This window comes from Podarcis liolepis (assembly GCF_965112155.1).
Source record: "Podarcis liolepis genome assembly, chromosome: 7".
Lineage (NCBI taxonomy): Eukaryota > Metazoa > Chordata > Lepidosauria > Squamata > Lacertidae > Podarcis > Podarcis liolepis.
This window is the reverse complement of record NC_139561.1, coordinates 40,924,642-40,951,496: the sequence shown is the minus strand read 5'-3', so window position 1 is coordinate 40,951,496 and position 26,855 is coordinate 40,924,642. Positions and strand designations below refer to the sequence as shown.

Sequence of the window (26,855 nt, the reverse complement as noted above, 5' to 3'; positions counted from 1 at the left end):
TTAAAAACAAAAATAAAATACAACATTAAAATAATGGAACATTAAAATATTAAAATGTAGCCTCATTGCAGGAGAAGGAAAAGAAAAAAGAAAAGGGAGGGGGAGGGAATCAAATTGGCTCCAATCCAAAGGCCAGGCATGACTCCCCCCAAAGAGTTATGGGAACTGCAGTTTGTTAAAGACGCTGGGAACTGTAGCAGCGAGGGGGAAATCATGGGCTCGAAATGTGCCAGTTAATTACTCCTGCATGATTGACAGCATGCAATAGGTGCCTGTAACTCTTGCCCAACCTCACATGTCACATTGTGCTAGCAGTGCCAATGTATGCATTAGTCAGGTTGAAGCCAGGTAAAAACGTCAAGAAATGCCACCCAGTTTCTTTTTTGGTGCTAGTATGACTGTCCAAGCGCACCCGGGAATCGAACCCGTAATTCACCAGCGCTTTCATTTGTTCTCCCGCTACTCCACGAGCGCTCCCATTGGCTACGACGACAAAAGAGGGCGGGACACCTAGAAGGAAGTTCCCGCGAGAGAGAACACATCTCGGCCTTCACCTCAACATAGAGAGATTAATATAGAGAGCCGTCCACCCTTTCCGTTTTTTTATCAGAACTTCCGGCCTAGGGTCGAACCCTTTTCCGTTTTAACTCCCAGGACAATGCATAGCGGGGGAAGGGTCACCATAGATATGTGAATTGCAGGACGAGGAGCCCATGTAGCATCACTCTCGCGAGTACGCTCCACCCACTCTTCCCTTTTTCTATTTCTATGTCAAGTCTGTCGATTTGATGATGCAGTACAGAACGCGGACGGCGGCGATGATGCCGACCTTAGTAGCCGCCTCTGCGCAAAGCTCGGCGTCCCCTATTGGCTGAGCGTTCTGTCAGTCAAACGGCCAGCGGGGCGGTACTTCAAGGGAAGGCCTCCCCAGAGGCCAAGAGTGGCGGCGGTGCTGGCGCTGCCGCGGGAATGAGGAGACGCCGCTGAGGAACATCGACCGTCCGGGGAGCGTCCACGCCTGAGGAACCGTCGCCGACAAGTGAGGATATTTGCGGGGTGGGGTGCGGGTTTCAAATATGAATAGTAACGAGGGGGCGTGGCCTATATTAATATTAATAAGGGGGCGTGGTACGTGTGACTATCAATGAGGACGTCACTGATTATGAATTGGGGAACCTGAGTATAATTGAGGGTATGTAAGTATTTTATCTATTATACATGCACACATTATGTTAGAGACTATTGTAGTTACATAGTATATATTTTGTTTAAATACTGTAAAGAGTTATATATATATAATTATCTCTGTGTGTAGCTGTATATCACAGAGGCTGGGAATGAAGCATATTTACCGGTATTTCATTATTAATAATGTTAATCATTAACAATTCATTCATTGTAATTCAAAAGTAACTGAGTGGTTTTAATTATGAATTCATAAATCACCCATTGCAGATGATTGTAGTTCAGAAGTATAGAAATTGTTTAAATGGCTGAATGAATAATGTGAAGATGCATCATGGCTTGCAACCTTCTTTTCCACCAAGTGGTGCTTAAAGTTAACAGTAAATTGCAACACTTAGCAGTTGCTGCAACAGTCAGCTTATGAGGTCAAAGGGGGGGGGGATGTGTTTTGTTTCCTGCACTTGGATCTTGCTCCTTCCTTACTTGGTTAATTTTTTATCCACGTACCAAGATTTGAACCCAGATCCCACCTCTGTATTTGCAGCATTTTGTTGAAAATAAGAGATGAGCAAAGAGAAGTCTATTGATGGCTACTAGGTATTCAGTAGTGTGCTTCTCCCCACCTGATGTTGTATACAACTCAGTCCTACTCACAGTAGACCCACTGAAATTACTGGACATGGCTAACTTAGGGCTATTTATTTCAGTGGATATATTCTGAATCGGACAGAGCTGGTTACAGCTCTAAGCTGAAGCACTTCCTCGTCTGTCTCATTGTCCTGATCTGAATGTCATATGGGAGTGCTGGCTTGATTGCCCTAAACAAGAACAGATTAATGTTCATCTTGTTTGATGACAAAACGTATTTCTGTTGCTCCTGATAATGCATGTATGTGTGTGTGTGTGTGTTTCTCTGACAGGTTTAGGTAGCTGCGCTTTGTGAATAATTCATACTTGTTGGGCTTTGATCGTTAATTTGTATTTCTGTCACTGCGGCTCGTTTAATGAAAAGCACTCATGTTTCACACTTGGTTTTAAAAAAGGCTTTCATTTACGCTCCTGACCTCAAGAGAGTGGAAGCTTGGGGCGTGTGTGTTTGATGCTGCTGGGAATATTTCTTTCATTATGTCCCAATGGGATTACTCAAAGGAATGAAGAGAGAGCGCTTGAAAGCTTGCAGCTGAAGCATGATTTCCGAAGGCTGATTTATGAAGATGGTATGAAAACAGCCCCTTTATCGACACAGTCAACTTATTTATTTAACAAAATGTATACCCCACTTGATTGTTTTATACTTTTGTTAACTGCTTAAAAATTCTCTTAAAATGTATCAAAATTATTGACAAAGAACATTCTGCTTCTGGGCCTTTTCTATGCAAACCAATGATGATGATGATGATGATGCTCAGAATGTCATGAGGAGTTCCTACTTTCTACGCACCTTTTGCAGCATGCAGTTACAGGTTTTACATCACTTCCAAAGGAGTGTTTTATGCAATATCAGTGGATTCCTGCATATTCTTTGGGGTGGGTACTTGTGGTCTTTTAGTATAGAATTGCAAGCCAATAGTCGGCAGTCTACAACCTTGTGGCTTCCAGTCTTCCAGGCCTTCTACTGTAACATTTGTCTTTGGGGCATTTTGGAAGGCAAGCAGGTTCTTTTCTCAAGTTAGCAGGAGGCAGTGATGGTTACCAACTTGGATGGATCTGAAAGAGGATTAGACAAAATTCATGGAGAATAAGACTATCAATGGCAACTAGCCATTATAGCTATGCTTCCCCCATGGTCAAAGGCAGTAATGCTCTGAATAGCAGTTGCTGGAAACCACAGGAGGGGAGAGGGCTCCTGTGTCTGGGTCTTGTTTGAGGGCTTCGCACAGGCATTTCGTTAGCTGCTGTGAGAGCAGGATGCTGGACTAGAGGGGTCATTAGCCTGATCCTGAAGGGATCTTCTTAGGCTCTAAGTTGTTGCGCTCTCTCTCATGTGCACACACACACACACACACACACAAAGTTGGTCACATACTTCATGCAGAATTACTATCCAGCTTTCAGCCCTCATGCTTCCCTGAGCTGTTGGGTCATTTGACGCTTTATAATAGATTTCAGTTTGCAGCCAGGCGTTATTAATTCTTCATGAGCCAAATTGATTGTTTAACCTTATTGTTTTTTCCATTTTGATCAGGACCCTGAAGCCTTTGTGCTTTTGCAAAATGACTTTGAACCGCCTGCTTCTCCCCCCACTGCTGCAACTTGGCAGTGCCCCCGTTTCGGTGGTTTTTCTGGTTGTTCCTGAAACGCCGCTTGGGACTGGTACCTTCTGAGCCCTGCCACCGTTTTCATGCTTGTGTCTTTCCTTTTCCCTTTCATCATCCTTGTAGGATTCCACCATCTGCTGGAAAAGATGGGGAACGTGGAAAGCAGCAGCCATTACCAGAAGCACCTCTCGAGGTTCCTTCCTGATGAACAAGCCGACATTGATAGCGTCTTCGTTGCCTTATCCGGGTTGGGGGAGGCTGTCGGAGGAAAGGGGGGCAAACCAGCCAAGAAGGGTGTGACTCTGACGATGCTCAAGGCAAGAAACAAAACTTGGTTGACAATTAGCATGCTTAGCCTTATCTGATTTTTTTGTGTGTATTTGCAGCACTTTGTGGACATGTTCCTATTGTAATATTTGCAGCAGCCTTGCATAGTGCAGATGACCTTAAACGAATTGCTTAAAGTCAGCTACTGAATTCACAGCAGTGGCAAGATTTGATTCCTTGAGCTTTGTCTCAGTCTCCTGGACACTTTGCAGTGGAAGGGCTGCAGGTCTATGGTAGAACATCTGCTTTGCATTCAGAAGGTCCCAGGTTCAATCCCCGGCATCTCCAGGTAGGGCTGGGAAAGCACCCCCCTGCCCCTCCTGATACTTTGGAGAGCTGCTGCCAGTCAGTGCAGGCAATACTGAGCTAGATGGAGTTAAAAGTGCTTGGTATAATGCAGATTCCTATATTCCTAAGATTAGTCAGGGCTTGTAGTGGTGATGTTGTTTTACAGAGGATGCTCCTACACAGAGGTGGAGAACCTGTTGCTTTTCAGATGATGTTGGACTCCCATCAGCCCCAGCTAGCATGCCCAGTAGTTGGTGGCTTCCCACCCCTGATATAATGCATTGGTCTCCCAGTAATGAGCTGCAGCACATTGGAGTGGGTTGCATGAGTGATACTGTACTGATTACTTTTAAAGAAATAAGAAATAGAAAAGTGACAGGTGTGTGTGGGGGGGGGAGTTAGGGAGAGGGAGAATAATGTAGCTGGAGTGGTGGCGTAGTTGTTAGAGTGTCAGTCTAGGACCTGGGAGACCAGGGTTCAAATCCCCACTCGGCCATGGAGCTCACTGGGTGACCTTGGGCCAGTCACAGCCTCTCAGCCTAACCTACCTCACAGGGTTGCTGTGGGGATTAAATGAGGAGGGCGAGAACCATGTTCAGCACCTTGAAGGTGGGATATAAATGCAATAAAAAAAAACAACCAAATAGGCATCTGGCTTTCTTCAAGTTGAGCCACTGCAGCTTCTTCCCTGTCCTGCAAATCCTGGGAATTATTTTGCATTGACTGTTAATCCAGCATGCCTGCAGTATATGTTGCTTTGTGGCTTGCTGTCCTTTGGGAAGAGAGTGGGATAGAAATTTAACATGCAAATAATTAAAAAGTGTAGCCGCTGCAGCCTGAGAATCATAGAATTGTAGAGTTGGAAGGGACCTGGAGGATCATCTATTCAGGAATATGCAGCTACGGGGATCGAACCTGCGACTTTGGTGTTATCAGCACCATGCTCTAACCAACTGAGCTATCCAGAAAGGAGCCTGGGAAACAGTTTTATACCAGATCAAACTGTGACTCAGTCTGGCTCAGAATGCTGGGTGGGAAGCCTGTTCCCAAGCCGGTTAAGAGCTGATTTCCAGAGGTAGAAATCCAAAATGTGAAAGTATCCCTGGCATGCTGAATGTGTAATAAGCGGCTGGCTTGTTCCTTTTGCCTGCTGGCCCAAACAAAGAGACATACAGCGAAGGGAGCCAGAGGAGAGATGGCCCTTCCTTGGCATCAGGATGCATTGCATTTGGTGCAGAGTGAGCTCCTGCCACTTTGGAGACTGCTTGTTCCTTCTGGATGGCTGAACTTCCCTGTTGCGTTTCCGTCTATCTCTAGGCCCACGTCAAGGAGGCCCTCCCTGAATCAATGGTCGTCCGGCTGTACAATGGGATGAAGAGCATCTCTCTGTCTGAGAAGTCTCCTGGGTCCAACGGGCAGGTGGGGAAGGAGCAGTTTGTCATTTTCATGTCGGCAGTCTTCAAAGGCAACGCCGAGGAAAAGAAAGGCATCGTCATGAAAATGATATCGAACACGGACAGCACCCTGAAGGGAAGTCAGATCATTGAGGTAAGAAGAGAAAAAACCCAGTGTGTTCCATTTGCCTGTAAGAGAGAGGAAGAGGGACTGGAGCAGAAATGGGGCAAGGTGATGGATGTGGGAACCAAGACTGGGAAGCCAGGAATCAATACCTAGAAGCCAGGAATTGTCCACAAATTTAGCAAAAGGAAAGGAAGGCAGATGCTCAGCCACTGCTGTCTTTCTCCAGTGCCAGATACAGAAGCTGTAGTTATTCGTATCGTACTAGTCCCTGTTAGTATCCTTTTCTAAGTATTAATTTCTGCCCTCGTTAGGAGTTCTGTTCCTTTTGTGTGTGTACATCTGCCATTTAAACACTCCACGTAGGAAAACAAAATTAAACTCTTGAAGTTTGCAGAGGATCTGGTTGGCTCTGTGGTTCACGTCCTGAGCTACAGGAAGATGCTGAAGGGCTGGAACTTGAAGAATGTGCAGAATTCAACCACAGGAATAAAAGCTTTGGCGTCTCAGTTAGTGTCGGAGTTGAAATCGGCAGGTGAGTGGCAGAATGTCCATTTTCGCTTTGGTTTAGCCGTAGGCCCTGGCGATGGTTGGTGGCCATTGTGAGCTCCATAGGGTTTGTGGCTTGGGAGACAGAGAGGCGCAGAGAGCTGCATTTGGCTCTTGGGCATGAGGTTTCCTGCCTCTGGAATACAACATAGCTACCAATAGACCTTTCCTCCTCTGTCCATTACTCCTAATCCATTTAAAAGCCCTTGGATCCAGTGGTCAGGTTTGGCAGTGGCTCCTTTGGACCCGACCAGGTTTCCTGGTGCTACTTACCTCTAACTTTTGTTTCTTGCTGCAGATGGGAAGAGGCTTGAGGGTGGTCAGGCGCTGGATGCTGTCTGTGACGAAAGCAGCATTGAGGATTGGGTCTTCCGGGTTCCACAGGTCTCCGCTTTCCTCACTGTGGCCGTCCAGCAGGGACTGCCCATCCTGCACTCCCTCCCGGACCAAGAGCAAGAGACCTTCCCTTTGCTTCCGGAGTGCCAAGGGGTCAGAGGCAGCCGCTTCGTCAGCCTCCTCAACATCCCGTCCGTCACCTACATCAACTCTCACCTGCCTTCCGAGCTCCAGCACAAATGGAGGCTCCTCTTTGCCTCCCAGGTTCATGGTGAGAGCTTTACGCAGCTGTGCGGGCACATTGTCAACCAGGGGCCCTGCGTGCTGGTTCTGAAGGACACGGATGGCTACGTCTTTGGTGGTTTTTCATCGTGTTCCTGGGTGGTTAAACCACAGTTTCAAGGTAAGAGTGCCTGTAGACCCAACGTCTTTTAACCTATAGTTCACATTTCACAAAATCTCAACCCTTCTCCTCTGGCAGGTGCTATGGGGCAAGGCTCTGTGTACATCCTGTTTAAAAAGTATTGTCTAGAAAATTCTGTATCTAGACAACCCAAATTCTTTGCCAACAAAAGCAGGATCATTTGTATAAATTGGGCAAAGTGTGCAATTTACCATATTTCCATGGCTCCTGGAAATCTCATTCTCCCACTATTCTTCAGAGATTTTAGCTGGCTTTCCCTTCGCTGGGCAGGAGGGTTGGTGCTGGTTCCTGCCAGAAGGCTGCCTTCCCTGCTGAGGTTGCCTATCAGGGGCCGTGTTCCAGGGGCAAAAGTGGAACAATGCATGCAAATTTTACTTTTTGACAGTAGGATAGTTCTTCCACAACCCTCTCTGTCCTTCATAGAGGCAAGCAAGAAGCTTTGTTAGAGTTCAAGCACATGTTTTTGCTTAGCAGGGCCTGTGAAGGACATGGCCCATGGAGAGTGGGTGTGGCCTGTTGAGAGTCCCAAAGGCCGGAGAGAGGGACCTGGAGGGCCACGTGTTCTCCCTGTGCCTGATGCGCCTCTCCCCTTTCTCTCTTTCAAGCCTGTCTTCACTGACAAGGCAAACATGAACTTCTGGGGAAGATGAAATTTTGCACCCAACACCACATTTTGCCTGGGGTCTTCCCACTGACTCTCCCAGTTTAAGTCCCTATTGGTTTTAGTGAGTTGGAGACCCAGGCAGATGTGCACAGAATTGCAGACTTCGCAGATTTATTTATTTATTTTAAATGTGCATGCTGTCAAAATGACTTGCTGCTGTTTTCCCACTAGATGGCGACCCTGCCGTTGCTTTTGATTCTGCTGAGATTAGAACTATTGTAACTCTTTTTAAGGTGGAGAGTATTCTCAGGACAGATCAAAACGCCTAGGACGTAGAGTAAATGTGTTCTTCCGGGAAAGAGCTGTAGCTTTGCATGCAGAAGGTCAAGGGTTCATTTCCTGACATCTCCAGGCAGGACTGTCTTAAGCATATGCGACGTCGGGGTGCAAAGGTGCGCCTGGCGCCGCCCCCCCAGGTTGCCCAGTCCTAGGCGCGCAGGAGGACGGAGCTGGCTGTCCACCTCAGCCTCTCGCTGGCTCAGTCACCCCCAAACTCACGGCGCAGAGCTGCCCGCAGCAGAAGAGCCCGCCGTGGTGCTCTGACCAATGCACAGGCTCTTCTCTGGACTCAACTCTTGGGCCCCGGACTCTTGGCCTGCGCCCCTGAGAACCGGGTGCCCCGCACCCCTAGCACCTATGGGTAAGACGGCCCTGAGAGCCACTGCCACTCAGTGCAGAGGATCCTGTGCTAGATGTATTGATAGTCTGACTTGACATAAGGCAGGCTCCTTTGTTCCAGTGCATCTCTCCTGCCTCTGCCTCACCAGACCTCCATGCAGGGTGTAAAGAGGGTTCTTTAATACTGGCTGCCCTGCAGGCGACAGGCGAAAATTAGCAGTAGAAGCTGTGGGGTTACGAGGGGCCATATCTAATGCAGGGGCCAGTAGGAGACCATTGTCTGCTTCAAAAACTTTGGTTCCAGGCCAATCAGGGCTTTACGTGTCAGTTTAAGCACCATAATTTGGGCCAGGAAGACAACTGGCAACAAGTGCTGGCGTTTCAAAATTTCTTTGTGCATTTACCGTAAATAAAAGATCTCGGGTTCAATCCCTGGCATCTCCAGGCAGGACTGGGAGTATTGTCTGTCTGAAACTCTAGAGAGCCGCTGCTGCCAGCCAGTGTCAATGATACTGAGCTAGATGGACCAAGTGTCTGACTCGGTGTAAGGCAGGTTCCTCTGTTCTGTGTCCCTAGATTGCCTTCCTTTCTGTTCCTTGCTATTTGGTCTGTGCTCCTTCTTCCTTCCACTGTCATTTTACAGGCAACAACGGATGCTTTCTGTTCTCTGTTTCCCCCTCGCTTGAGGTCTTCACTTACACCGGCTACAACGACCACTATATGTACCTGAATCATGGGCAGCAGACAATGCCGAATGGCCTTGTAAGTACAAAACGGTTGCAGGATAAAGCCTTCTCTTGTAAAACGGCACTTTCAGTCACCCTGGGGAATCTAGTCCTCTTCTGCAGTGCGACTGTGAGGGTCAGTTTTTGCTGGATCACACCACTTGAAGATTGTGGGTTGGGCAGATTGTGTGCTTGATCTGCTTGTCCAGATTTTGTGTGTGTGTGTGTGTGTGTGTGTGCATGTGCGTGGTTGGCCAGATGGCCTTTGCTGAGCATCTGACCGAAAGCCTATATTTATTTAGTTGAGCTTTTATTTTATTTTTTTACAAGGCAAAATACAGAGAACAAGGGAAGCTAGATGATTCCAGAATTACAAATTCTTAATATAAAAAATGATGAAATGTAGGCAACCATTAAAAAAGAAGAAGTAAGGGATGCATACGTTGAAAGGATAGAAATACAAAAAAGGTTATTGTAAAAAATAAAAGTTCAGCAGAGGAGAGCCTGTTGGGAGTTTTCTCCCCAAATCCTATTGAATAGGAAGACGTGTTCTTTATTGCTTCTTCTTTGTCAGTATTTTCTTCTTAGGTCAAAATAAAAAAATTCCTTCCAGTAGCACCTTAAAGACCAACTAAGTTAGTTCTTGGTATGAGCTTTCGTGTGCATGCACACTTCTTCAGATACACCGTTGATGGACTTCCATTTCATGCGGCTCAATGTGGTGCCTTCCATAGTTCCAGTTACAGATAGGTAGCCGTGTTGGTCTGCCATAGTCAAAAAAAAAAAAAATTCCTTCCAGTAGCACCTTAAAGACCAACTAAGTTAGTTCTTGGTATGAGCTTTCATGTGCATGCACACTTCTTCAGATACACCTTCTTAGGTATTCCCCTTCAGTGTGTAGTTTGACTTAAAAACGGTGTGGTGCTTGATGTAAGGGAAACTGATTTGTACTTTTATTCTGTCTTGCTGTTTCTGTATCAAATAGCCTATGGCTTTGAACAATAAAGAAAGGTACTGTTTCGCAGGTGTGATGATGGCTGTTAGCTTAGATCATTTTGGAAGGGGGTTAGATAAATTCATGGAGGAAGCGAGGCCTGTAAAGGCAACTAGTCATGGTTGCTATCCAGGACCTCCCTGTTCAGAGGTAATGTGCCACCAATTCTTGAGGACTAGTGGCATGGATGTGCTGTTGCCTTCCTGCCCTGCTTGTGGGATTATCTGAGGCATCTGCTGATTGAGCACTGCAAGAAGCAGCATGTGTGAGCTGAGTAGCACCCAGCAAGGCCTATTTTAGATGGGTCGGGTGATGTTGGGGCCAGCATGCCTGCCTCTGGGTGGATTGCCATAGCATGTCCTTCCAGCCCCACCCAACGCTGATAGGGTCATTCAGTTAAGGGGCAGACTCTGCATGCTGCAGTGCGTCGGCTAAACCCCTTTGTTATTCTTTCCTAGGGCATGGGTGGACAACATGAATACTTCGGCCTGTGGATCGACAGCAACTATGGGAGGGGCCACAGCAAAGCCAAGCCCAGATGCACCACGTACAACAGCCCTCAGCTGTCGGCCAAGGAGAACTTCACGTTGGACGCCATGGAGGTTTGGGCAGTGGGAGACCTCCCAGAAAGTGCCACTGTAAGTGACCGCTGTGACTGTCTCTCTAGCTAAACAGTAACCTTGAGGTAGCTGGACAGTGGGTCAGTGGCCCCCTGAAACTCATGCATGAACTCTCTGAGTCAAAACAGCTTGCAAACTTCCATCCCTGTCAACACTAAGGGATGTTGCACTGGAGGGTGGGAACCTTCAGGAAGCACCCACAGTCCAGGCATGGCATTGTGCTCTGTAAATGGCACCCAACAGTGCTAGTCTCCTGTTTGAGGAAAGGAGGTTGAGTGGACAGGCAGCTGTGATGTCTGCAGTTCCCCAACTTCTTTGAGTCACTCAGTCTGCAGACGGGTGATCAGTATTGTGATGTGTCATGTCTTCTTGTTTGTGTCATGTCCTCTTGGATAATAAAAGCTGATTTATTGAGGCCACGGTGGGCTGCTGTGCATGGTTGTACTATTTCTTTTGGGCTGGTGGGCCACAAGATGTGTTTCCCCTTAAAGGGGTGTGTGGCTTCTGGATGCCAGCACTTTTCTATGATACCACCGTGCATGTATGAAAAGGCTAAAAGCAAAAGAAAACTCTTATGTTCAGTGCTAACACCAGTGACAAGTCTAATTGCCAAACAACAATCAAAACAGCAGCAAGAGCCATTGCAGAGACAGGTACACCCACTTCCAAAGCAAGACTAGAGTTAATCGTCCGGTAAAAGTTTTGGAGAGGAAAATGGCATTTTCATACTGCTTTCCTGGCACAGAAAAGCTGCTAAGTTTCTTGGCAACAATACCATGTGGGTGTGGGTGCATGTGCTGGTTTTTTTTGTTCCTTTCCTTCCTTCCCCCAGCGGTGCCCCAAGGGCTCCTCTTAGCGATCAGAGATCACGCTCTGACATGGGTCCCCTTCTGCAGTCATTTCAGGAAGCTCCGTGACCTTACCCAACCTGTTTGACTGGACCAACAAAGTAGGCTGGCAAGCGGGCGGGGGCCGCAGAACCTGTCCTGCTGTTTGCAGAGGGATGGCTGGGGGGGGGGGGGGAGGAGAGCTGCACAGGGAAGCAATAACAACTTCCTTCTAACGCAGACGTGACGTGAAAATGAAAGGGCCCCAGGATGGGTTGACCGTGACCTTGAATTCTTATTTTGTTTGGTGTTCCAACCTGCCTTCTGGGTTTCGATTTAGGGCACGGGGCAGAAGAGCATCCTGGACGCAGACCCCGAGGCCCAGGCTTTGCTGGAGATGATTGGGAAGGTCCGGAAGAGCGATGGGTTGCGGGATCCGGCCGATGGCGACGGGGGCGACAACTGAGAACAAGGCCTGGAAGCTCTTGCCTGATGCTTTGTGCAGAGCAGTCTCTGATCTCTCTCCAACACCACATGTGAAAACTCGATAACACAAACCGCTCAAGTGTAATGTGTTTTCCTAGAGTTGCATGTTGTCTGGTTAGGAGAAAAATCCTTTGCGTAGCGGGATGGTTTGTCTGTGGCGGGCAGATGGGGTGATTGCATGCTTTAGGTAGTTCTTAATAATCAAGGGTATTGCTGAATATAAATGAAGACAGGTCCATTCCCCTCCCCCTCCTTTGGATCAGTGTTAGCATCCACTATTTAGTCACACATTTCGTCTGTGAGCAGCTCAAGGGAGTTTTCGAGAATCCTGTTGGGAAACAGTTTCCTGAACGAATTGCAGCTTGTTTGCTCAAGAGGGCCTTTGCTAATCATGTTGAAGCAAGTTTTGTTGGGGACAGTTGGTTCAACCCAGTGTTGAACATTCACAGACCCTGCTTTAGGAAACTCACATTTTGAATGTTGTAAAGGCAGTAGCCAGAGAACTGAGCACTTGATCAATGCTGCTTTGAATCTCAGACTGCTGTCCCAGACACCGTTCACATAAGTGTATGGGACGGAGAACCAAGTCAGATTTCCAGGGTGGTGCAGGCACAGGCACAGGCCAGTGTTGGGAGCGCAAGCAAAAGACCGCCTCCCTGGTGAATTTCTGGGTGCGTATGGCATCACTGCACCAGACCCTTTAAGATGCATGAGATTGGGCTGATCCTTCAGCTGCTGGCGGCAAGTTGCAGGATAACCGGATCAGCACGAATCAATGCTAAATCATGCAGTGAAGCAGTGGATGCAGCCTGTCAGTCGGGGCGCCACTCTGAAGGATGAAACGTTGGTTGCAGCCAAACTTAGCAATGTCTGAAACCCAAAGACCCAGTTTTCTTTGCTAGGTTTTGTCGAGAAATGATCTCAAGTCCTCAATTTAAGGCCTACTTCAGGAATTGAGTCTAGGGAATTATAAAGGGGTGTGAAGACGGGGCTCTACCTTGGATTTTCATGTGACTGTCCGCTTTGCAAATCTGCACCTCTATGCAACACAAACCACACAGCAAATAAGATGATAGCATTTGAAACATAAGCTGCAAATTTTAGAGCTACTCAGGACATCTTTTCATAACAGTGTCCTTAGCCCCACCCCCTTTTTTTTAAGTCTTAAGGTAGTGAACTTTTGAGTAGAAAATTAAGTATGCGAAGCAAGGAATCTAAAACTGACATTCCCTTTGCAAGTGTGAAAAACAAGTATTAGCTTCCACTATAGTTCCACTTGAGCCTTGCAGATTACTGAAAGGTGGGGAATAACAATAAAATAAAAGTGGTCTATAGAGGTAAACAGTATGTTGGAAATTGAAGTGTCTTTTGGCTTGTTGATGTATTTGATCAAGTTGCAAAGGCGTAATTTCCACAATAGCTGGATCTGTTTTGGTCTTCTGAGTGAACAGATCCAGCTTCTGAGTGCATCTTTTATGTATACTATTCTGACTTGGTGACATCATGTTTAAGGTCTGTAACCTTAGAAGGAACTATTTTGTTCCACCAGCTTTGTTGCAATAAATCTACAAGATACATAGGGGTGTTTCTTGTTTGGCAGCTATACATTGATAGCAAATCCTTCCATGTTGCCTTATAGCCATATAGCCTCAAATCTTGCTACACCCTTACTTGGGAGTCTTGTCTGATTGAATTCAGTGGGGCTTCTACCTAAAAATGCTTAGGGACAGGCCGCAGATCAGAAATTAAATCATGTTCACAGTCTTTCTGTAGAATAGTGTTTATGAGACAAGGCAAGAGAAGCTTGAAATGGAAAATCTGCATGTTAATCTGAAAGAGCTACTTCTGTCCTGATTGATGGCTTATCTGTGTAGACGGATGCTGTGCCTCCCTGTGTATCCAACCTATGGTAGCTAGCTAGCTATATCCTAGTCTCTTTTTCATAGGGGCAACTGCCTTACACTGAGTCAAGCTCCATTCCGCCTTCCTGTCCCAGAGCTGCAATTCTCAGAGTCGATAACAATCAGTCTCTCTTCACAGGGAATTCTGCGAATTGTAGGCCTGTGAGGGGAATAGGGTGTGTGTCTCCTGAACAACTCTTTGTTTAAGGTGGTATTGCAGGATTAAAAAATGTATGGTGTTTATGTGGCCCAGGTGCTTCTTCTGCTGCTGGAACCAGCCTCCCCTCAAAAGTAGAGAGGAGGAAGATCAAGAGAGAGGCCTGCCAGAGGATGATTTTCACTTGATCCCCTCCTTTGGGAGAGATGGACTTTAGCTGAGGGGTAGAATATGTGTTTTGTAGGCAGAAAGGCTGAAGTGTGATACTAGGCAGCTCCAGCTAGCAGGATCATGTAGGTGCTGATAGAAAACACCTCTCCTCAAGAGAGACCTTTAAAGACCTTGCTCAGTCACAGCTGGCAGTGCCAGGCTAGATGGACCAATTTGTCTGACTCTGCACACGACAGCTTAATATTTAAGGTTTTTCTAGCAGATATTGATCAGTGTAAGGCAGCAGAGACTAACCTGTGGCCTTCCAGATGTTGAGCTCCCATTAGCACCAGCCAGGATGGTCCAGCCATCAGGGGGAATCACCAATGCCAACTGGGAGGCCACAGGTTAGCCACCCCTGGGGTAAGGGAAGCAAGCGTGCTGAAGGAGGTCACCAAGCTGATCGCATTTCCTGGGGTGGGAACATAAAAAGCCTGCTGAATCCAGCCAAGGGCTTATCTAGTTGAGCATCCCGTTTTCCCAAGCAGCTGCCTGTAGCAAACCCTCAAGCAGGGCAGGATTGCAAGATTCTCTGTCCGCTTGCAATTCCCAGCAGCTGGTATTCAGAGGCATAGACTGACAGCGAAGGTAGTTACATCCTTGTCCCTGTGGACCAGGAAGCTGGATGGAGGCGATTCAAGCAAAGCACTGCTCAGTACGAGGGAACTGGGCCATAGCAGATGTTTTATAACCCTTTGCAACTCCGTCAGGCATAGAAAGCCATGGACAAAGGTGGGTGCGGCCCTGGTTTTTCCTTTTGATCTTGTTCCAGCCAACTGGAAGAATTGTAGATTTTTCCAACTTCTTTAGCTGGCATTTTTTCTCCTGGGTGATGGCTGTGAGCTTGCTTTGAGCTCATCCTTTTGTCTTTCCTCTTTTTAAAATATAATGGTGGGTATATATTCACGGAGGGCAAAATTGTGGCGTAGATCAGGCAGTAGATAGATGTGTTGCCCAGCTGCATTTCCTACACATGCTAACACTTGGAATACAGCTTCAAGCAAAGGGAGATGTTCCATGCTGGAAGAAGAGAAACTATCCAGGCCAGAGACCAGCACAGGAGAGTTTGTTCCTATTCATGGTGCTATTTCTTTCCCTTTTGTTTTCCTTTTAACACCTTTTGAGTGGTTTTATAATAATGCACGTCCAGTCGCATGTACCAAATTAATTGCAACCAATAAAATGTTCCAGTTCTTTTCTATAACTCTGCAGCTTCTTCAGTTAAGGTTTTTATTTGAGTCTGTTTCAGCCACTGGGACTGAGGTTTGTTATCTTTGAATGTGTCCCTTCCCACTTCTGTATGGCCCTCAGAACCCTCTGTGGACCAAAACCCCTCATTTCCTTTGCCATGCCCCCTCTTTGAGTGCTTTTGCCTGTCTGGAATATGTCCTTGAGCTGCCATAATGCCTCTTGCTTGCCTGGATGGTGGCTACAGAGGGGTGTGTGTGTGTCTGTAGAAACCACTGACTCCTGTGTCACTGGAATGTCCAGAGGCCAGACTCAGCTAGCCTACTGTGCAAACTGCTCCACCTACTTTTGCCTCTGACCCCACCCACCCCTGGCATATAGCCCTACAAGAAGAATGGGCAGGACCCTTGGAATGAAATGGTCTCACCCACCAATTTCTTGTTCTTAGCCGTTGCCTAGTTCCAGGGACCGTTCTTAACGTAGGGCGATGTTTCTGTTGTTTTTAAGCTTTTCTGGATTTCTTTGTCTAAAAGAAATGTTGTGGGGCGTTGGATCGGTCCCCTTTGTGAAAGAGCCACAGGAACATCTTGCTGCATTTTGGAATTGGGGTGGAAGGAAAAGGCTGAGCATGGTGTGTGTGTGTGTGTGTGTGTGTGTGTGTGTGTGTGTGTGTTGGGGACCATCCCTATCTGTCTTATCCTTCTTCCCTTCACAGATATCCACCTGCCAGTTGCCTCCCACAATGATCTACCCTAGCAAAAGGCGATTGTGTGGGGAGGAATCAGGTGTGCCTTTGAAAGCATCAGATGCTTTTCAGCTATTTAGTTCTTCTGTCTAGGGCCGGTGACCACCTGGGCTCTTGGAACGAGAGAGGGGCCTCTGTCACAGGATAGCCATTCAACTCAACAGCTGAAACAGTACTAACAGTCCATCTTCGCTGGCATGTCTGTAACATGAACCTGTGTGGCTGGCGTTGACATTTGGGTGGTGCTGTTGTTTTCATGAACTGCAAATGTCTTAATGCTAAGGGCTGTTTGGCCATGGAATATAGAGTGCCTAGGGATGGAGCAGACTTTCCTTTGATGGAGGTGTTTAAGCAGAGGCTGGGTGTCTTGTCAGGGATGCTGCATTTGCGGGTGACTAGACATCAGGTGGGGAGAACCTTTGGCTTTCCAGATGTTGCTGAACTACAACTCCTGTCAGCCCCAACAGGCATGGCCAGGTAGGATAGGTGGTGTATTTCAGCAACATCTGGTGGGCCAAAGAATCCCCACACTTGGGGTGCACTGAGATATGGGTAATATTGCATCAATTCCCCAGATCATTATTCTGCCACCTTTGCCAAAGTTTTCTTACGTTCTCTTAACCCCACACTCTGTTGTGTTATGAAACTGGCTTTTTGACTGATATAATGGCATGGCATGCTAAAATTCACACTAGTCAGCATGATGTGGTAGAACAATGAATGTCCCTGGACAGTATTGCAAGTCCCGTATCCTTTAGCACATGCATGCTCCTCTTCCCCTATTATTCCTTCCATGAAGGTAGCAGGAAAAAGTTGCATGCTAGAATACTAACCCAAATTTAATCACTTCCAAGATTTTCTGGGTTTTCGCTTCCAAGATTTCTGGGGGTGTAAACAGTCCCCTCCCCCATCCAAGAATTAAACAACATGGAAATGAATGCTAAATATGTGCTATGTTCCATTAGTTTCCTGGAAGTGGCTTTTATATCATGCAAAAGCTCAGATATAATGCAGAAATTAACAGTTAGGGAATCGTCAGGGAAATGGAATAAACTGCCATGTCAATGCAGCGTTGCACTACATAATCTCCCAAGGTATCTTCCAAACTGATTCCTGGGATAGATGTCTCATATGGAACCTTCTTCCCTAGCAGCAAGATTGGAGAAAAAAACGAACCCTGGTGTGACTGAAGCCTTCCATCTCAACAAGATTTACCTGATATTATTTAAAATAAAAAAATTCCTTCCAGTAGCACCTTAAAGACCAACTAAGTTAGTTCTTGGTATGAGCTTTCGTGTGTATCTGAAGAAGTGTGCATGCACATGAAAGCTCATACCAAGAACTAACTTAGTTGGTCTTTAAGGTGCTACTGGAAGGAATTTTTTTATTTTGACTATGGCAGACCAACACGGCTACCTATCTGTAACTGATATTATTTGTTTTTCTTCTTATCTCCCTCTCTCTCCAAGGAGCTCAGGATTGCAAACATCGGTCCTCTAGGCCCCCTCCTCATTTTACCCTCACAACAACCCTGTGAGGTAGGCTAGGCTGGACATGGTAATTAGGCCAAAGTTGTTTGGTGACCTCAATGGGAATTTGAATCTATGTCTCCCTGCACATACACAACCAGCTTTCAATCCTAGTCCAACACTCTCAACGACTACGCCATATTAGCCCCTAGAAGGCACATTTTATTAGCAAAAGAAGTAACTGCAACTTAAATAAATAAAGATGGTGCTGTGGTTATTTCATTTGGTTCTCCTCCTCCATTCTCTGACCCTGCAGAAGACACTCTTGTAAGCTGAGAGATAGCTAGGAGCAACACAAGCCGCCTTTCAAAACTATAACAATGGACTGGACGGTGACAGTGAAGAAATCTGATCAGTGGGTGACAGGGCTGGGATGTAGAGATGGTTGGGAATTTTGAGAGGTGTATAAAAAGATCCACTTGTCCCCTGTGAATTGTCCTAGATCACAGTTCCATTCCAACAGCATTCCACAACAAGGGAAGTCCGAGTTATTTTGGTCACACAGCTTCTAGTTGGATGTTGCTGTCCATCTTTGGTGGGGTGCAGCAATATTTCTCACACACTTTGATCAGTTCAGAGAGGAAGAAAACCGAAGAAGCCAAGGCTGCTAGGAACAGCAAATCTACCAAAGATAGAAGGGAAGAAAAAAAGATTCAATCTGTTGCTGATATACAGGCAAGGGTGACATTCACATTATACATTTAAACAGTCAAAGCTTTCCCCCAAAGAATTCTGGAAGCTGTCATTTATTAAGGTGCTGAGGATTTTTAAGAGGCTTGTATTCCCTTCCCAGAGCTACAATTCCCAAAATTCCCTGGGAGGAGGGGTTGACTACAGCCAATGCAGGATCCTCCAGCTGTTAATGGACTCAAACTCTCATCAGCCCCAGCCAGCATTGCCAATGGTCAGGAATGATGGGAGTTGCAGTCTGATAATATGGAAGGCATTCCAAGGCTGTTTGGAGTGTGTGTGGGGGGAAGATATCATAGTGCTCCCACTAATGTCTTTTTTTGGTGGTGTGGGTGTAATCAGGGATCAATTGGGCTTGTATTCAGAAGAAACTAGGTTGTTCCAGGAGTTTGGAGGGGTGGGGATAATTTGGTTTCCCAAGCCTCAGAGGGGAGAATTCTGTTCATCATCATGCCATCAAATGAGGTCAGGTGTGAGACAAATAAAACCTTAGAGTCTGCTACTGGTGGCTCCTTTGCAAGTACAGCTTCAGCTTGTTCCCCCTCAAACCGCCCCCTGCAACTGCCCCCTAACAAGACCCATATATTCCCACTGCTATTGGGCCAACCTTCCAAGCTCCTGAAAAAGATGGGATAATTGTCAGCCACAGCTACACACTTAAATCTTTTCGAAGAAAAACATCCAATCCTCTTTTAGAGCTTCAGCCATCAGACTTACCTAGTGCTCCTAAATTCTCCGTCTGGAAGATCTTCTGTAGTGGAGGGATGTAAATAACAGCCATTTGACCCAAAATAGACCCCAAGACAGAATACAGGAACATGCGGTTTCGGAAAAGACCAATTTCTAGTATCAGTTTTGTCTGGAGGAGGGGAAAAAATAAAAGATAATTGGGATGGGGAAATCAACTTTACACATCTCTCCTTCATGAATCTAGCCTGTTATTATCAAAGCAGCTTTTGGGCAAACTCATGATAGAATCATAGAGTTTGGAAAAGATCTTGGAGGTCAACTAGCCTAATCTGTCCAAGTGAAGGATCTGCAAATTGGGATGTAACTACAATAACCCTGACAGATGACCATCCAGTCTCTGCTTAAATACTTCCAGCGATGGAGAACATCCATTGCCCCAATTCAATCCAATGTGATAGGTAGATATTGATTACAGTAATTGTAATTTGCTGGTTTTACATTGCAGTTTTACATGCCTGTGAATTTCCTTTGCCTCAGTATGGCCACTTTGGGGTTCACTGTAGGCTGTCCATTGACAAAACAACAACAGTTGTATTGATAATACAGACATCCTGGTGTTTGTAAGCTGATTCTGCTAGATAGATTAACCTTTGATGTATGGTAATTATACTTCATCAGTTGCATGAAAGATAAAGTGGATGTAGTCCATGAAAGCTATGCTATAACATTTGGAGGTTTCCCCATCCCAGCTGTAATAAATTGGTTAGTCATTGAGGTTCTACAAGCCTCCACTTAAGAGGTTGTCTGTGTCCCCGTTCCACCACCCACCTCCCCGACCAGGGAAGAATGGCAGACCAAGTTGATGGACTATGCTGAAATGGCAAAATTCACTGGAAAGCTCAGGAACCAAGAAGGCAAGAACTTTAAAAAAGAATGGGGGGAAATTATAATTTATTTAGGAGACCATTGTAAGCAGATGAAAACATTAGCAGGATTTTAATCTCACTTGTAAGGAAACAAAGACTATAGACAATTTAGATGGATAAAAAAATGTTGATAATGGACTGATAGGCAGATGTAAATATTGACATTAGGAGGATGGAGGGGAGTCATGAGAGTCAGAGTAATCTCATTATGTGGATATTTAATTGATTTTGTTATAAGTTTATATCCTTTAAAATCAAATAAAAATCATTTTTTAAGAAAGATGTTGTCTGTCCCTTGGGTTGAGAGGGGGAGTTCCCTTTATTAACACTTTAAGCATAAATAATAGGGAATCTTCTTTTGCTGACAGACACACTCCTCTTTGGGCTTAGCAACCAACACCTCTCTTACCTGGGAACGACATGTCAGGGCGTTGAAGAGGTCAAAGAACACAAAGCAAGTGAAAGTCATTGTTGTGGTCCGTGGCGTTATGCCACTTTCCGGGATCTGAAAAAACGCAAGTGAGAAAACTCGGTAGTAAGAGAGGCGAGGGAGGGAGTGTGGATGTTTGGAGAATGTGCAAAGTCAGCCCTCCCATCTCACAATGAGCCCTTTGTTTGTAAAGTCACAGTCACCTTGAAAGCTGGCCTTTCTTCTTTTTTCGAGGGAAGATTAGAAGGCCCTGCAGTGCCAAGGAGCCTTAAATCTATATGCGATGATTGATGGGCTACAGGGAAATAATTAGAAGCCAGGCGAAAAAAGAAGAGAAGGAGTGTTCTGTAGCCCATTCCTACTGCAACCTTATGATTTTGATTTGCAGTGTGTGCTGTTTTCTTACAAGGGTGAAAGACATGATTGGAAGAGATATCTATAACAGAAGAAAAACCCTGTTGGGTCAGGCCAAAGACCCATCTCGTTTAGCACCCTGTTCTCACAGTGGCCAGCCAGATAGCTAAGGGAAGCTCCAAAGCATGACTTGAGCACAAATGCACTCCACCCACCTGTGATTCCCAACAACTGGTATTTGGAGGAATCACTGCCTCTGATACTGGAGGTACTGCAGCCATCATGACTAGTAACCCTTGACTAGTCTTACCCTCTTTTAAAGGTGGTGAAAACCTTTTCTACTAGTGGCAACTTTTAAAGGACCTGAAGGAGTGTCTCCACCCCCATCGTTCTGCCTGGACGCTGAGGTCTAGCGCCGAGGGCCTTCTGGCAGTTCCCTCATTGCGAGAAGCAAAGCTACAGGGAACCAGGCAGAGGGCCTCTCGGTAGTGGCGCCCGCCCTGTGGAACGCCCTCCCATCTGATGTCAAAGCGATAAACAAATACCTGACATTCAGAAGACATCTTAAGGCAGCCCTGTTCGGGGAAAATAAAAAATTCCTTCCAGTAGCACCTTAAAGACCAACTAAGTTAGTTCTTGGTATGAGCTTTCATGTGCATGCACACTTCTTCAGATACACAGGTGTATCATACCAAAGCTCATACCAAGAACTAACTTAGTTGGTCTTTAAGGTGCTACTGGAAGGAATTTTTTATTTTGACTATGGCAGACCAACACGGCTACCTATCTGTAACTGTTCAGGGAAGTTTTTAATGTGTGACATTTTAGTGTATTTTGGTCTCTGTGGAAGCCACCCAGAGTGGCTGGGGAAACCCAGCCAGATGGGCGGGGTACAAATAAATTATTATTATTATTATTAAAATGCTTCTTTTGTTGTAACCAAATTTATGCACCGCTTGTTTGTACTAAAGTCGCATGCTAACATTATCAATTAAAAGCACTTTTAAAAAGAGGTATTTAAACACTTTCAAAAGATTATTAAAATCAACAGTACTCTACAAAGAGATTAATTCCCAGACTGGGTCCCTCTAACCAAGGGAGCCCTGGTAGCCCTGGGAGGGGAATAGGGAGCGTCCTAACCACTCTCAACACCTTAAACAAATTCAGCTCCCAGAATTTGGGGAGGGGGGAGCTGCGACTGTTGAAAGTGTTACCATGTTTGGTGTGAGTGTGCCCTTAGTTACCGCTTGTTTGGAGCACAGATGCAAGTGCCACACCCCCTTTCTCACCTCTTTCCAAAAGACAAACATGGTTCCACTGATTATAATGGTGGCTGACAGGAAGATCTTCAGAATCAGAGACCTGCTGAGAATCGTATCAGTGATGCTCCTTGGAGGTTGCTTGATGGCATCTTTGTCCACTGGTTCAACACCCAAACTGTTTGCCAGGCCCAGAAAAGAAAAGAAAAAACCACAAAAAAACCCAAGCCATTGTTTTATTAGCACAGATTCATTAGCTATTTTATTTTTCTGGGAAGAAATAGGCAACTTGCACAAGGAAACCACAATGTAAAGTACTCAGTGAACGACCTGTACTGACCATTCTGTTTCCTCTGAAATCTAAGTCTGTGACTCAAGGACACCACTTGGGCTACAGCACTGTCAGCCCAGACAGCAAGCTGACTCCCAAAAGCCAGTCCTTACCCACCAAGTCCAAATGTCTACCTCAGAACCCACTGACTGGTCCAAACGGTTTGTCTCTGGTCCAACAACATTGCCTGATCTCCAGCATCCTTTTCCTGATTGGAACCAAAATTTTGGCCCTACCATTAGACCTCCAAGGTTTCTTGGTCCAGGGCATCAGAGAAGCCAGTGCCATCAGAGACGGAGTCTCCAATGTTGGATCTCCTTCTCCTGGTATCAGAGCTGTCGGAGAGGTAAATCTGCAGTGAGGTGCCCTCCCAAGAACCTTAAGTATTTTAGAAAAGAATTGTGAAGGCTTCCAGTGTGAATCCTGCCCCCCCCCCCGGCCAATCTTCCTGTGTCCTCACCTTTGTGCTGGGGGCCCATCCATTATGATATTGATCCACAGGATTTGCATAGCGTTGAGCGGGTTTGGCAAATTGAAGACTGTTGACAGAGCGATCAAACTCAGTGCCGAGATACTCCTGCCGTGAACACAAAGAGTGAGTGAGTTAAGTCTTCATGGATATTCTGTGGCCCTGATGGTGGTTGATTCTTACGTGGTTTAAGCAGTGGCGGAGGAAGCCACTTGGGCACCCAGGGCGGTGTGAGGTGCCCATAGGGGCAGGGCGCTCTGTGGGGCCTCCAAGGAATCTGCCTGCCTCCTCCCACTCAGCCGCCCTACAGCTGAGGGGGAGGAGGTGGGCGGACCATTTGGGGCAGCATGGAGCCTGCGGGCTCCCAAGCCACCGTGTCACTCCAGGAGGGACGCGTGGCTCGGACATGCTACAGGCTCTGCGGTGAGTGCCACCTGGCATTTTGTCACCCCCTCAGTGATGACACCTGGGGTGGTCCGCACCCCCCTTCCTCCGCCCCTGGGTTTAAGTCAAGAATGACTTACGTGCTGAGCTGAAACCGAACAAAATTTTTAATGTTGTAAAAGATGCCCTTTCCTTCCTCGATTGCACTCCTGTTGGGGAAAAAGGAATAGTGTGTAAACTGATATCCATTTATGGGACAACCAAGCTCTGGATTTTGGGGGAAGCAGGAACTGCCAGTGCTGCTGAAAGGGCTCATCCACACTTTGTTTCTAGGCACAGCCAGGTCCATGGTTTCAAGCTCTATGTCTGAGCAACTTTTCCTCCTTGCTGCTTTCCCCAGGAAAACCTGCTCTTTAACACTGAATTGGAACAAACAGCAATTTGGGTTTTCCACGGACTGCCATTTGTTCCGATTCAGAAGTAAAGAGAAAGTTCCAGAGGGTGGTGGTGGTAGTGCTTGGACAGGGAGCTTTAAAGTGTTGACATGTACCTAGAAACACAGCACAAAAGGGAGTCTGGATTAGCCCTAAGTGCAGAACAACCAGTGAGGCAAAGATGGCACCATGTATTTCACAGCAGGGGCAATGATGTCATTTCCTGAAATGCTGGTGGGAAGATAATGAGGAGGGAACCAAGCTAACCTTTCTTGAGAAAGAAACCCACAATGTGGGAGCAGCCACAGAAAAGACTCTCACTCTTTGGACTACCAACCATGCTTTTGATATTGATGGTCATTCTAGGGGTCCTACCAGCATGTGCGCATAGCCCTCATCTTGCCACCACCCAGCCCCTCCCCAGCCCAATCCAGCCAAGCGACAACAATAGCAGGTCCAGGACGGAGGCTGTTTGTGCTCTGTGCTGTATGTCATGTTTTATCATGCTGGTTCTGTTTTTAGGTTTGAATGCTGTTGCTAATGTTTTGCGCTCTTCTTCCAGAGAACTTATTTTATGAGGTGTCTCATAAATATAGTGAATGACTAAATCAGCTTCCCCTGCTGAAACGAATGTAGAAGCCAGAGCAAGATGAGAGACGCTGGGATGTCTGATGTGCCTCTTAAGAGCCACCTACATGATGGTTGAGAAGTTGTCATCGACAAGGATCATGTTTGCCGCCTCCTTGCTGACATCTGTGCCCGCCTGCCCCATTGCAATCCCAATATCAGCAGATTTCAGAGCCACTGCGTCATTCACCCCATCTCCCGTCATCCCCACGATGGCGCCGGTCTGTTGCAAAGCCTGTGAAAATGGCAAATGGATACAAAATCCAGCACGTATCTATGTGGTCTTGGCCTCTCCATAATATAAAATGTCAAACACAGTAGTTTTCTAACTTTCAATAAAGAAAAAAAAGTAAATTAAAACCAAAGAAACCAAAATGCAGTACACAGGAAGACAATCTGGAGAGATTAGCCATTTAGAATTTGGGCTTTCAGCAGCAGTGGGAATTAACAATTCTAGCTGAAAGGATAAATGGGGATTGGTTAAGAAACAAGCTTTTATTAGGTATTATTTTGCTCATGCAATCAGTTTTAATTTAAGGATGCATCTTCATGCAAATGTGATCAGCAGGATCAAACCCAACCCATAATATGAAGAAGTGTTGAATGTTGCCAGGAAAAATTCCAGACCAGCTAATCAGGGCACACATTTTTTTTAATGCTGCCTGTAATAGTCCCAGACCAGCCAATCAGGGTACTTACAGAGGCTCACTTAAATGAAGACATGCCTACACTTGATTACCACTTTCATGATCTTTGCAATACATGACCAAAGTGACAAATCAGCAAATCACCCAACCCTCGAAGATCACAGCAAGTGAGAAGTGACTGTGCTTGGCTAGACAATTGTACCATTGTCAACCAACAGGAGCAGCAACCACCAAAACAGAGAGAGAGAGGCAGGGTTCAATTCTCCCCTTCATGAGACAAAGGGATGTGGAAGAGTAGGAGGAAATGCACAGATAGTTTCAGGAAACATTGAATGCATTTCCACTGGCTATTTCTTTTTTAAAAAAGCAACTAATAAGTTTAATAAATAATAATGATGTAATTCACTGCCTAGTGCAGCCTTTCCCCTGCCAGTTGTTCTTCAGTTGTTACTCGGCTACATCTCCCCTTAGCTCCAGCCAGTGTGGCCATTGTCAGGGATGATGGGGATTGTAGTTGAAAGCATCCAGAGGGCACTGGATTGGGGGAAGCCTGGCCTAAACCCATGGACCCAGAAACTGGACTTTTCCAGCTGTATTTTGTGGTGGTTATTGCTAGAAGATGTAGTTCTGAGCACTGAAAGGCAAGGAAGATACACCTTGATTTGCAATTGCTGCTTCAGTTCTCCTTTATAGAAATTGATTCCCCAACTCCCTTATCTATGGCAAAGAACCAGCAGAGAATGATTCCCAGAACGAGTTGCAGGAAAAGAGAAGCTGTAGAAGGAAAATGTAATTTGAACAGAAGTGGGCAAATCAGAAGCAAAGTAGTGACCACCATGGTGCAGCAATCAGAACTAGCTTCTCTGGGAAAGGGACAGACTTGTGGCTTGTTTGGGGTCAGCAGATACCTTTATGATTTTAAGTTTGTGTTTTGGACTTGTTCGGAAGAAGATGGAAACCTGGATGATGAGGAGAGAGAGAGAGAAAGCAGATCTATGTGAGACGGCTGGGGTTTTAAGAATGAGCACACACCATGCGTTTTGGAACCCCTTCAAAGCGCCATTACATTTTTGACAGTTGATGATAGTGCTGATTCTGTGGTGTTCTCCAGTTCCTCCCCAGACATAGCTTTCATTTTCCCATTGCAGAGGCCGATATTTCGTCCTATGAAGGAAAGGGAAAGGATATGGCTGACCATCCCAATTGAGGCAGAGACGGCATTTGACAAGGGATTTCTGACAGAAACATCCCACCAAAGTCTACTTCTAGGTCACCAAGTTGTCACCTAGCCTTGCCCCTGGAGCATCTTGAACAGCCAAAGGCAAATCCAGCCTCGTGGGAGCAGAGGCAGATATCTGAGATGCAAAAAAAAAGTGTACAGCAAGAAGGGAAATGGGCAGTAGAGAGAATCAGCTGCGATGTTCAGCGCGATACAATGAATTGTGTTTCAGTGTAAGCAGAACATAAGAAAAGCCCTGCTGGGTCAATGGCCCATTGAGTCCAGCAACCTGTTCTCACAGTGGATGATAAGATGCCTTTTGAAGTCTGCAAACAGGACCTGAGTATAACAGCATCCACATCACTTGAGCTCACCAGCAACTGATATTTAGAAGCATATTGCCTCTGACAGTGGAGGAAGAACATAGCCATTGAGACTAGCTGGCACTGGTAGAGTTATCCTCCATGAATTTGTCCAAACTCTCCTTTAAAGTCATCTCAGTTGGTGGCCACCACTACTTTCTGCGGGAGCAATTTCGATCATTTAACTACATGCTGTGTAGAGAAGGCCTTCCTTTTGCCTTCGGCTTCATTGAATGGCCCTGAGTTCTGGTATTATAAAGGTAAAGGGACCCCTGACCGTTAGGTCCAGTCGCAGACAACTCCAGGGTTGTGGTGCTCATCTCACTTTATTGGCTGAGGGAGCCAGCGTACAGCTTCCAGGTCATGTGGCCAGCATGACTAAGCCGCTTCTGGTGAACCAGAGCAGCGCATGGAAATGCCGTTTACCTTCCCGCCGGAACGGTACCTATTTATCTACTTGCATTTTGACGTGCTTTTGAATTGC

The 26,855-nt window shown here is 46.1% G+C and overlaps 2 protein-coding genes across 3 annotated transcripts in view; one reads left to right on the top strand and one right to left on the bottom strand.

The window, feature by feature from the left end:
• The first annotated feature begins 608 nt into the window (after positions 1-608).
• On the top strand, positions 609-15,291 carry MEAK7 (MTOR associated protein, eak-7 homolog). 2 transcript variants are annotated; one of them, XM_083513732.1, is made up of 8 exons: positions 609-1,039; positions 3,567-3,760; positions 5,376-5,606; positions 5,967-6,111; positions 6,424-6,864; positions 8,811-8,929; positions 10,345-10,524; positions 11,674-15,291. In XM_083513732.1, the coding sequence occupies exons 2-8, from the start codon at positions 3,590-3,592 to the stop codon at positions 11,797-11,799; spliced, it is 1,413 nt and encodes a 470-aa protein (XP_083369858.1). In that variant the 5' UTR covers positions 609-1,039; positions 3,567-3,589; the 3' UTR covers positions 11,800-15,291. The 2 variants fall into 2 exon arrangements, with proteins under 2 accessions (XP_083369858.1, XP_083369859.1); XM_083513733.1 differs by having other exon boundaries at positions 796-1,192.
• Positions 15,292-17,683: 2,392 nt separating this feature from the next.
• The window catches only part of ATP2C2 (ATPase secretory pathway Ca2+ transporting 2), a 37,160-nt gene continuing 27,988 nt past the window's right edge, over positions 17,684-26,855 (bottom strand). Inside the window, exons 19-27 of the mRNA XM_083513593.1 lie at positions 25,857-25,954; positions 25,699-25,749; positions 24,212-24,378; positions 23,223-23,291; positions 22,690-22,806; positions 21,929-22,076; positions 20,265-20,360; positions 18,957-19,098; positions 17,684-18,171 (exon numbers count right to left, since the gene is read on the bottom strand). Coding sequence (XP_083369719.1) covers positions 18,047-18,171; positions 18,957-19,098; positions 20,265-20,360; positions 21,929-22,076; positions 22,690-22,806; positions 23,223-23,291; positions 24,212-24,378; positions 25,699-25,749; positions 25,857-25,954 — 1,013 coding nt within the window. The 3' untranslated portion in view covers positions 17,684-18,046. The remainder of the gene's footprint in view (positions 18,172-18,956; positions 19,099-20,264; positions 20,361-21,928; positions 22,077-22,689; positions 22,807-23,222; positions 23,292-24,211; positions 24,379-25,698; positions 25,750-25,856; positions 25,955-26,855) is intronic.

Excerpts from the sequence above, each read along its gene's own strand:
- MEAK7 (XM_083513732.1), top strand. The coding sequence starts at position 3,590 with ATGGGGAACGTGGAAAGCAGCAGCCATTACCAGAAGCACCTCTCGAGG. Across the intron at positions 6,112-6,423 it reads GTCGGAGTTGAAATCGGCAG|ATGGGAAGAGGCTTGAGGGT; the intron begins GTGAGTGGCAGA and ends TTCTTGCTGCAG. Across the intron at positions 6,865-8,810 it reads GGTTAAACCACAGTTTCAAG|GCAACAACGGATGCTTTCTG; the intron begins GTAAGAGTGCCT and ends GTCATTTTACAG.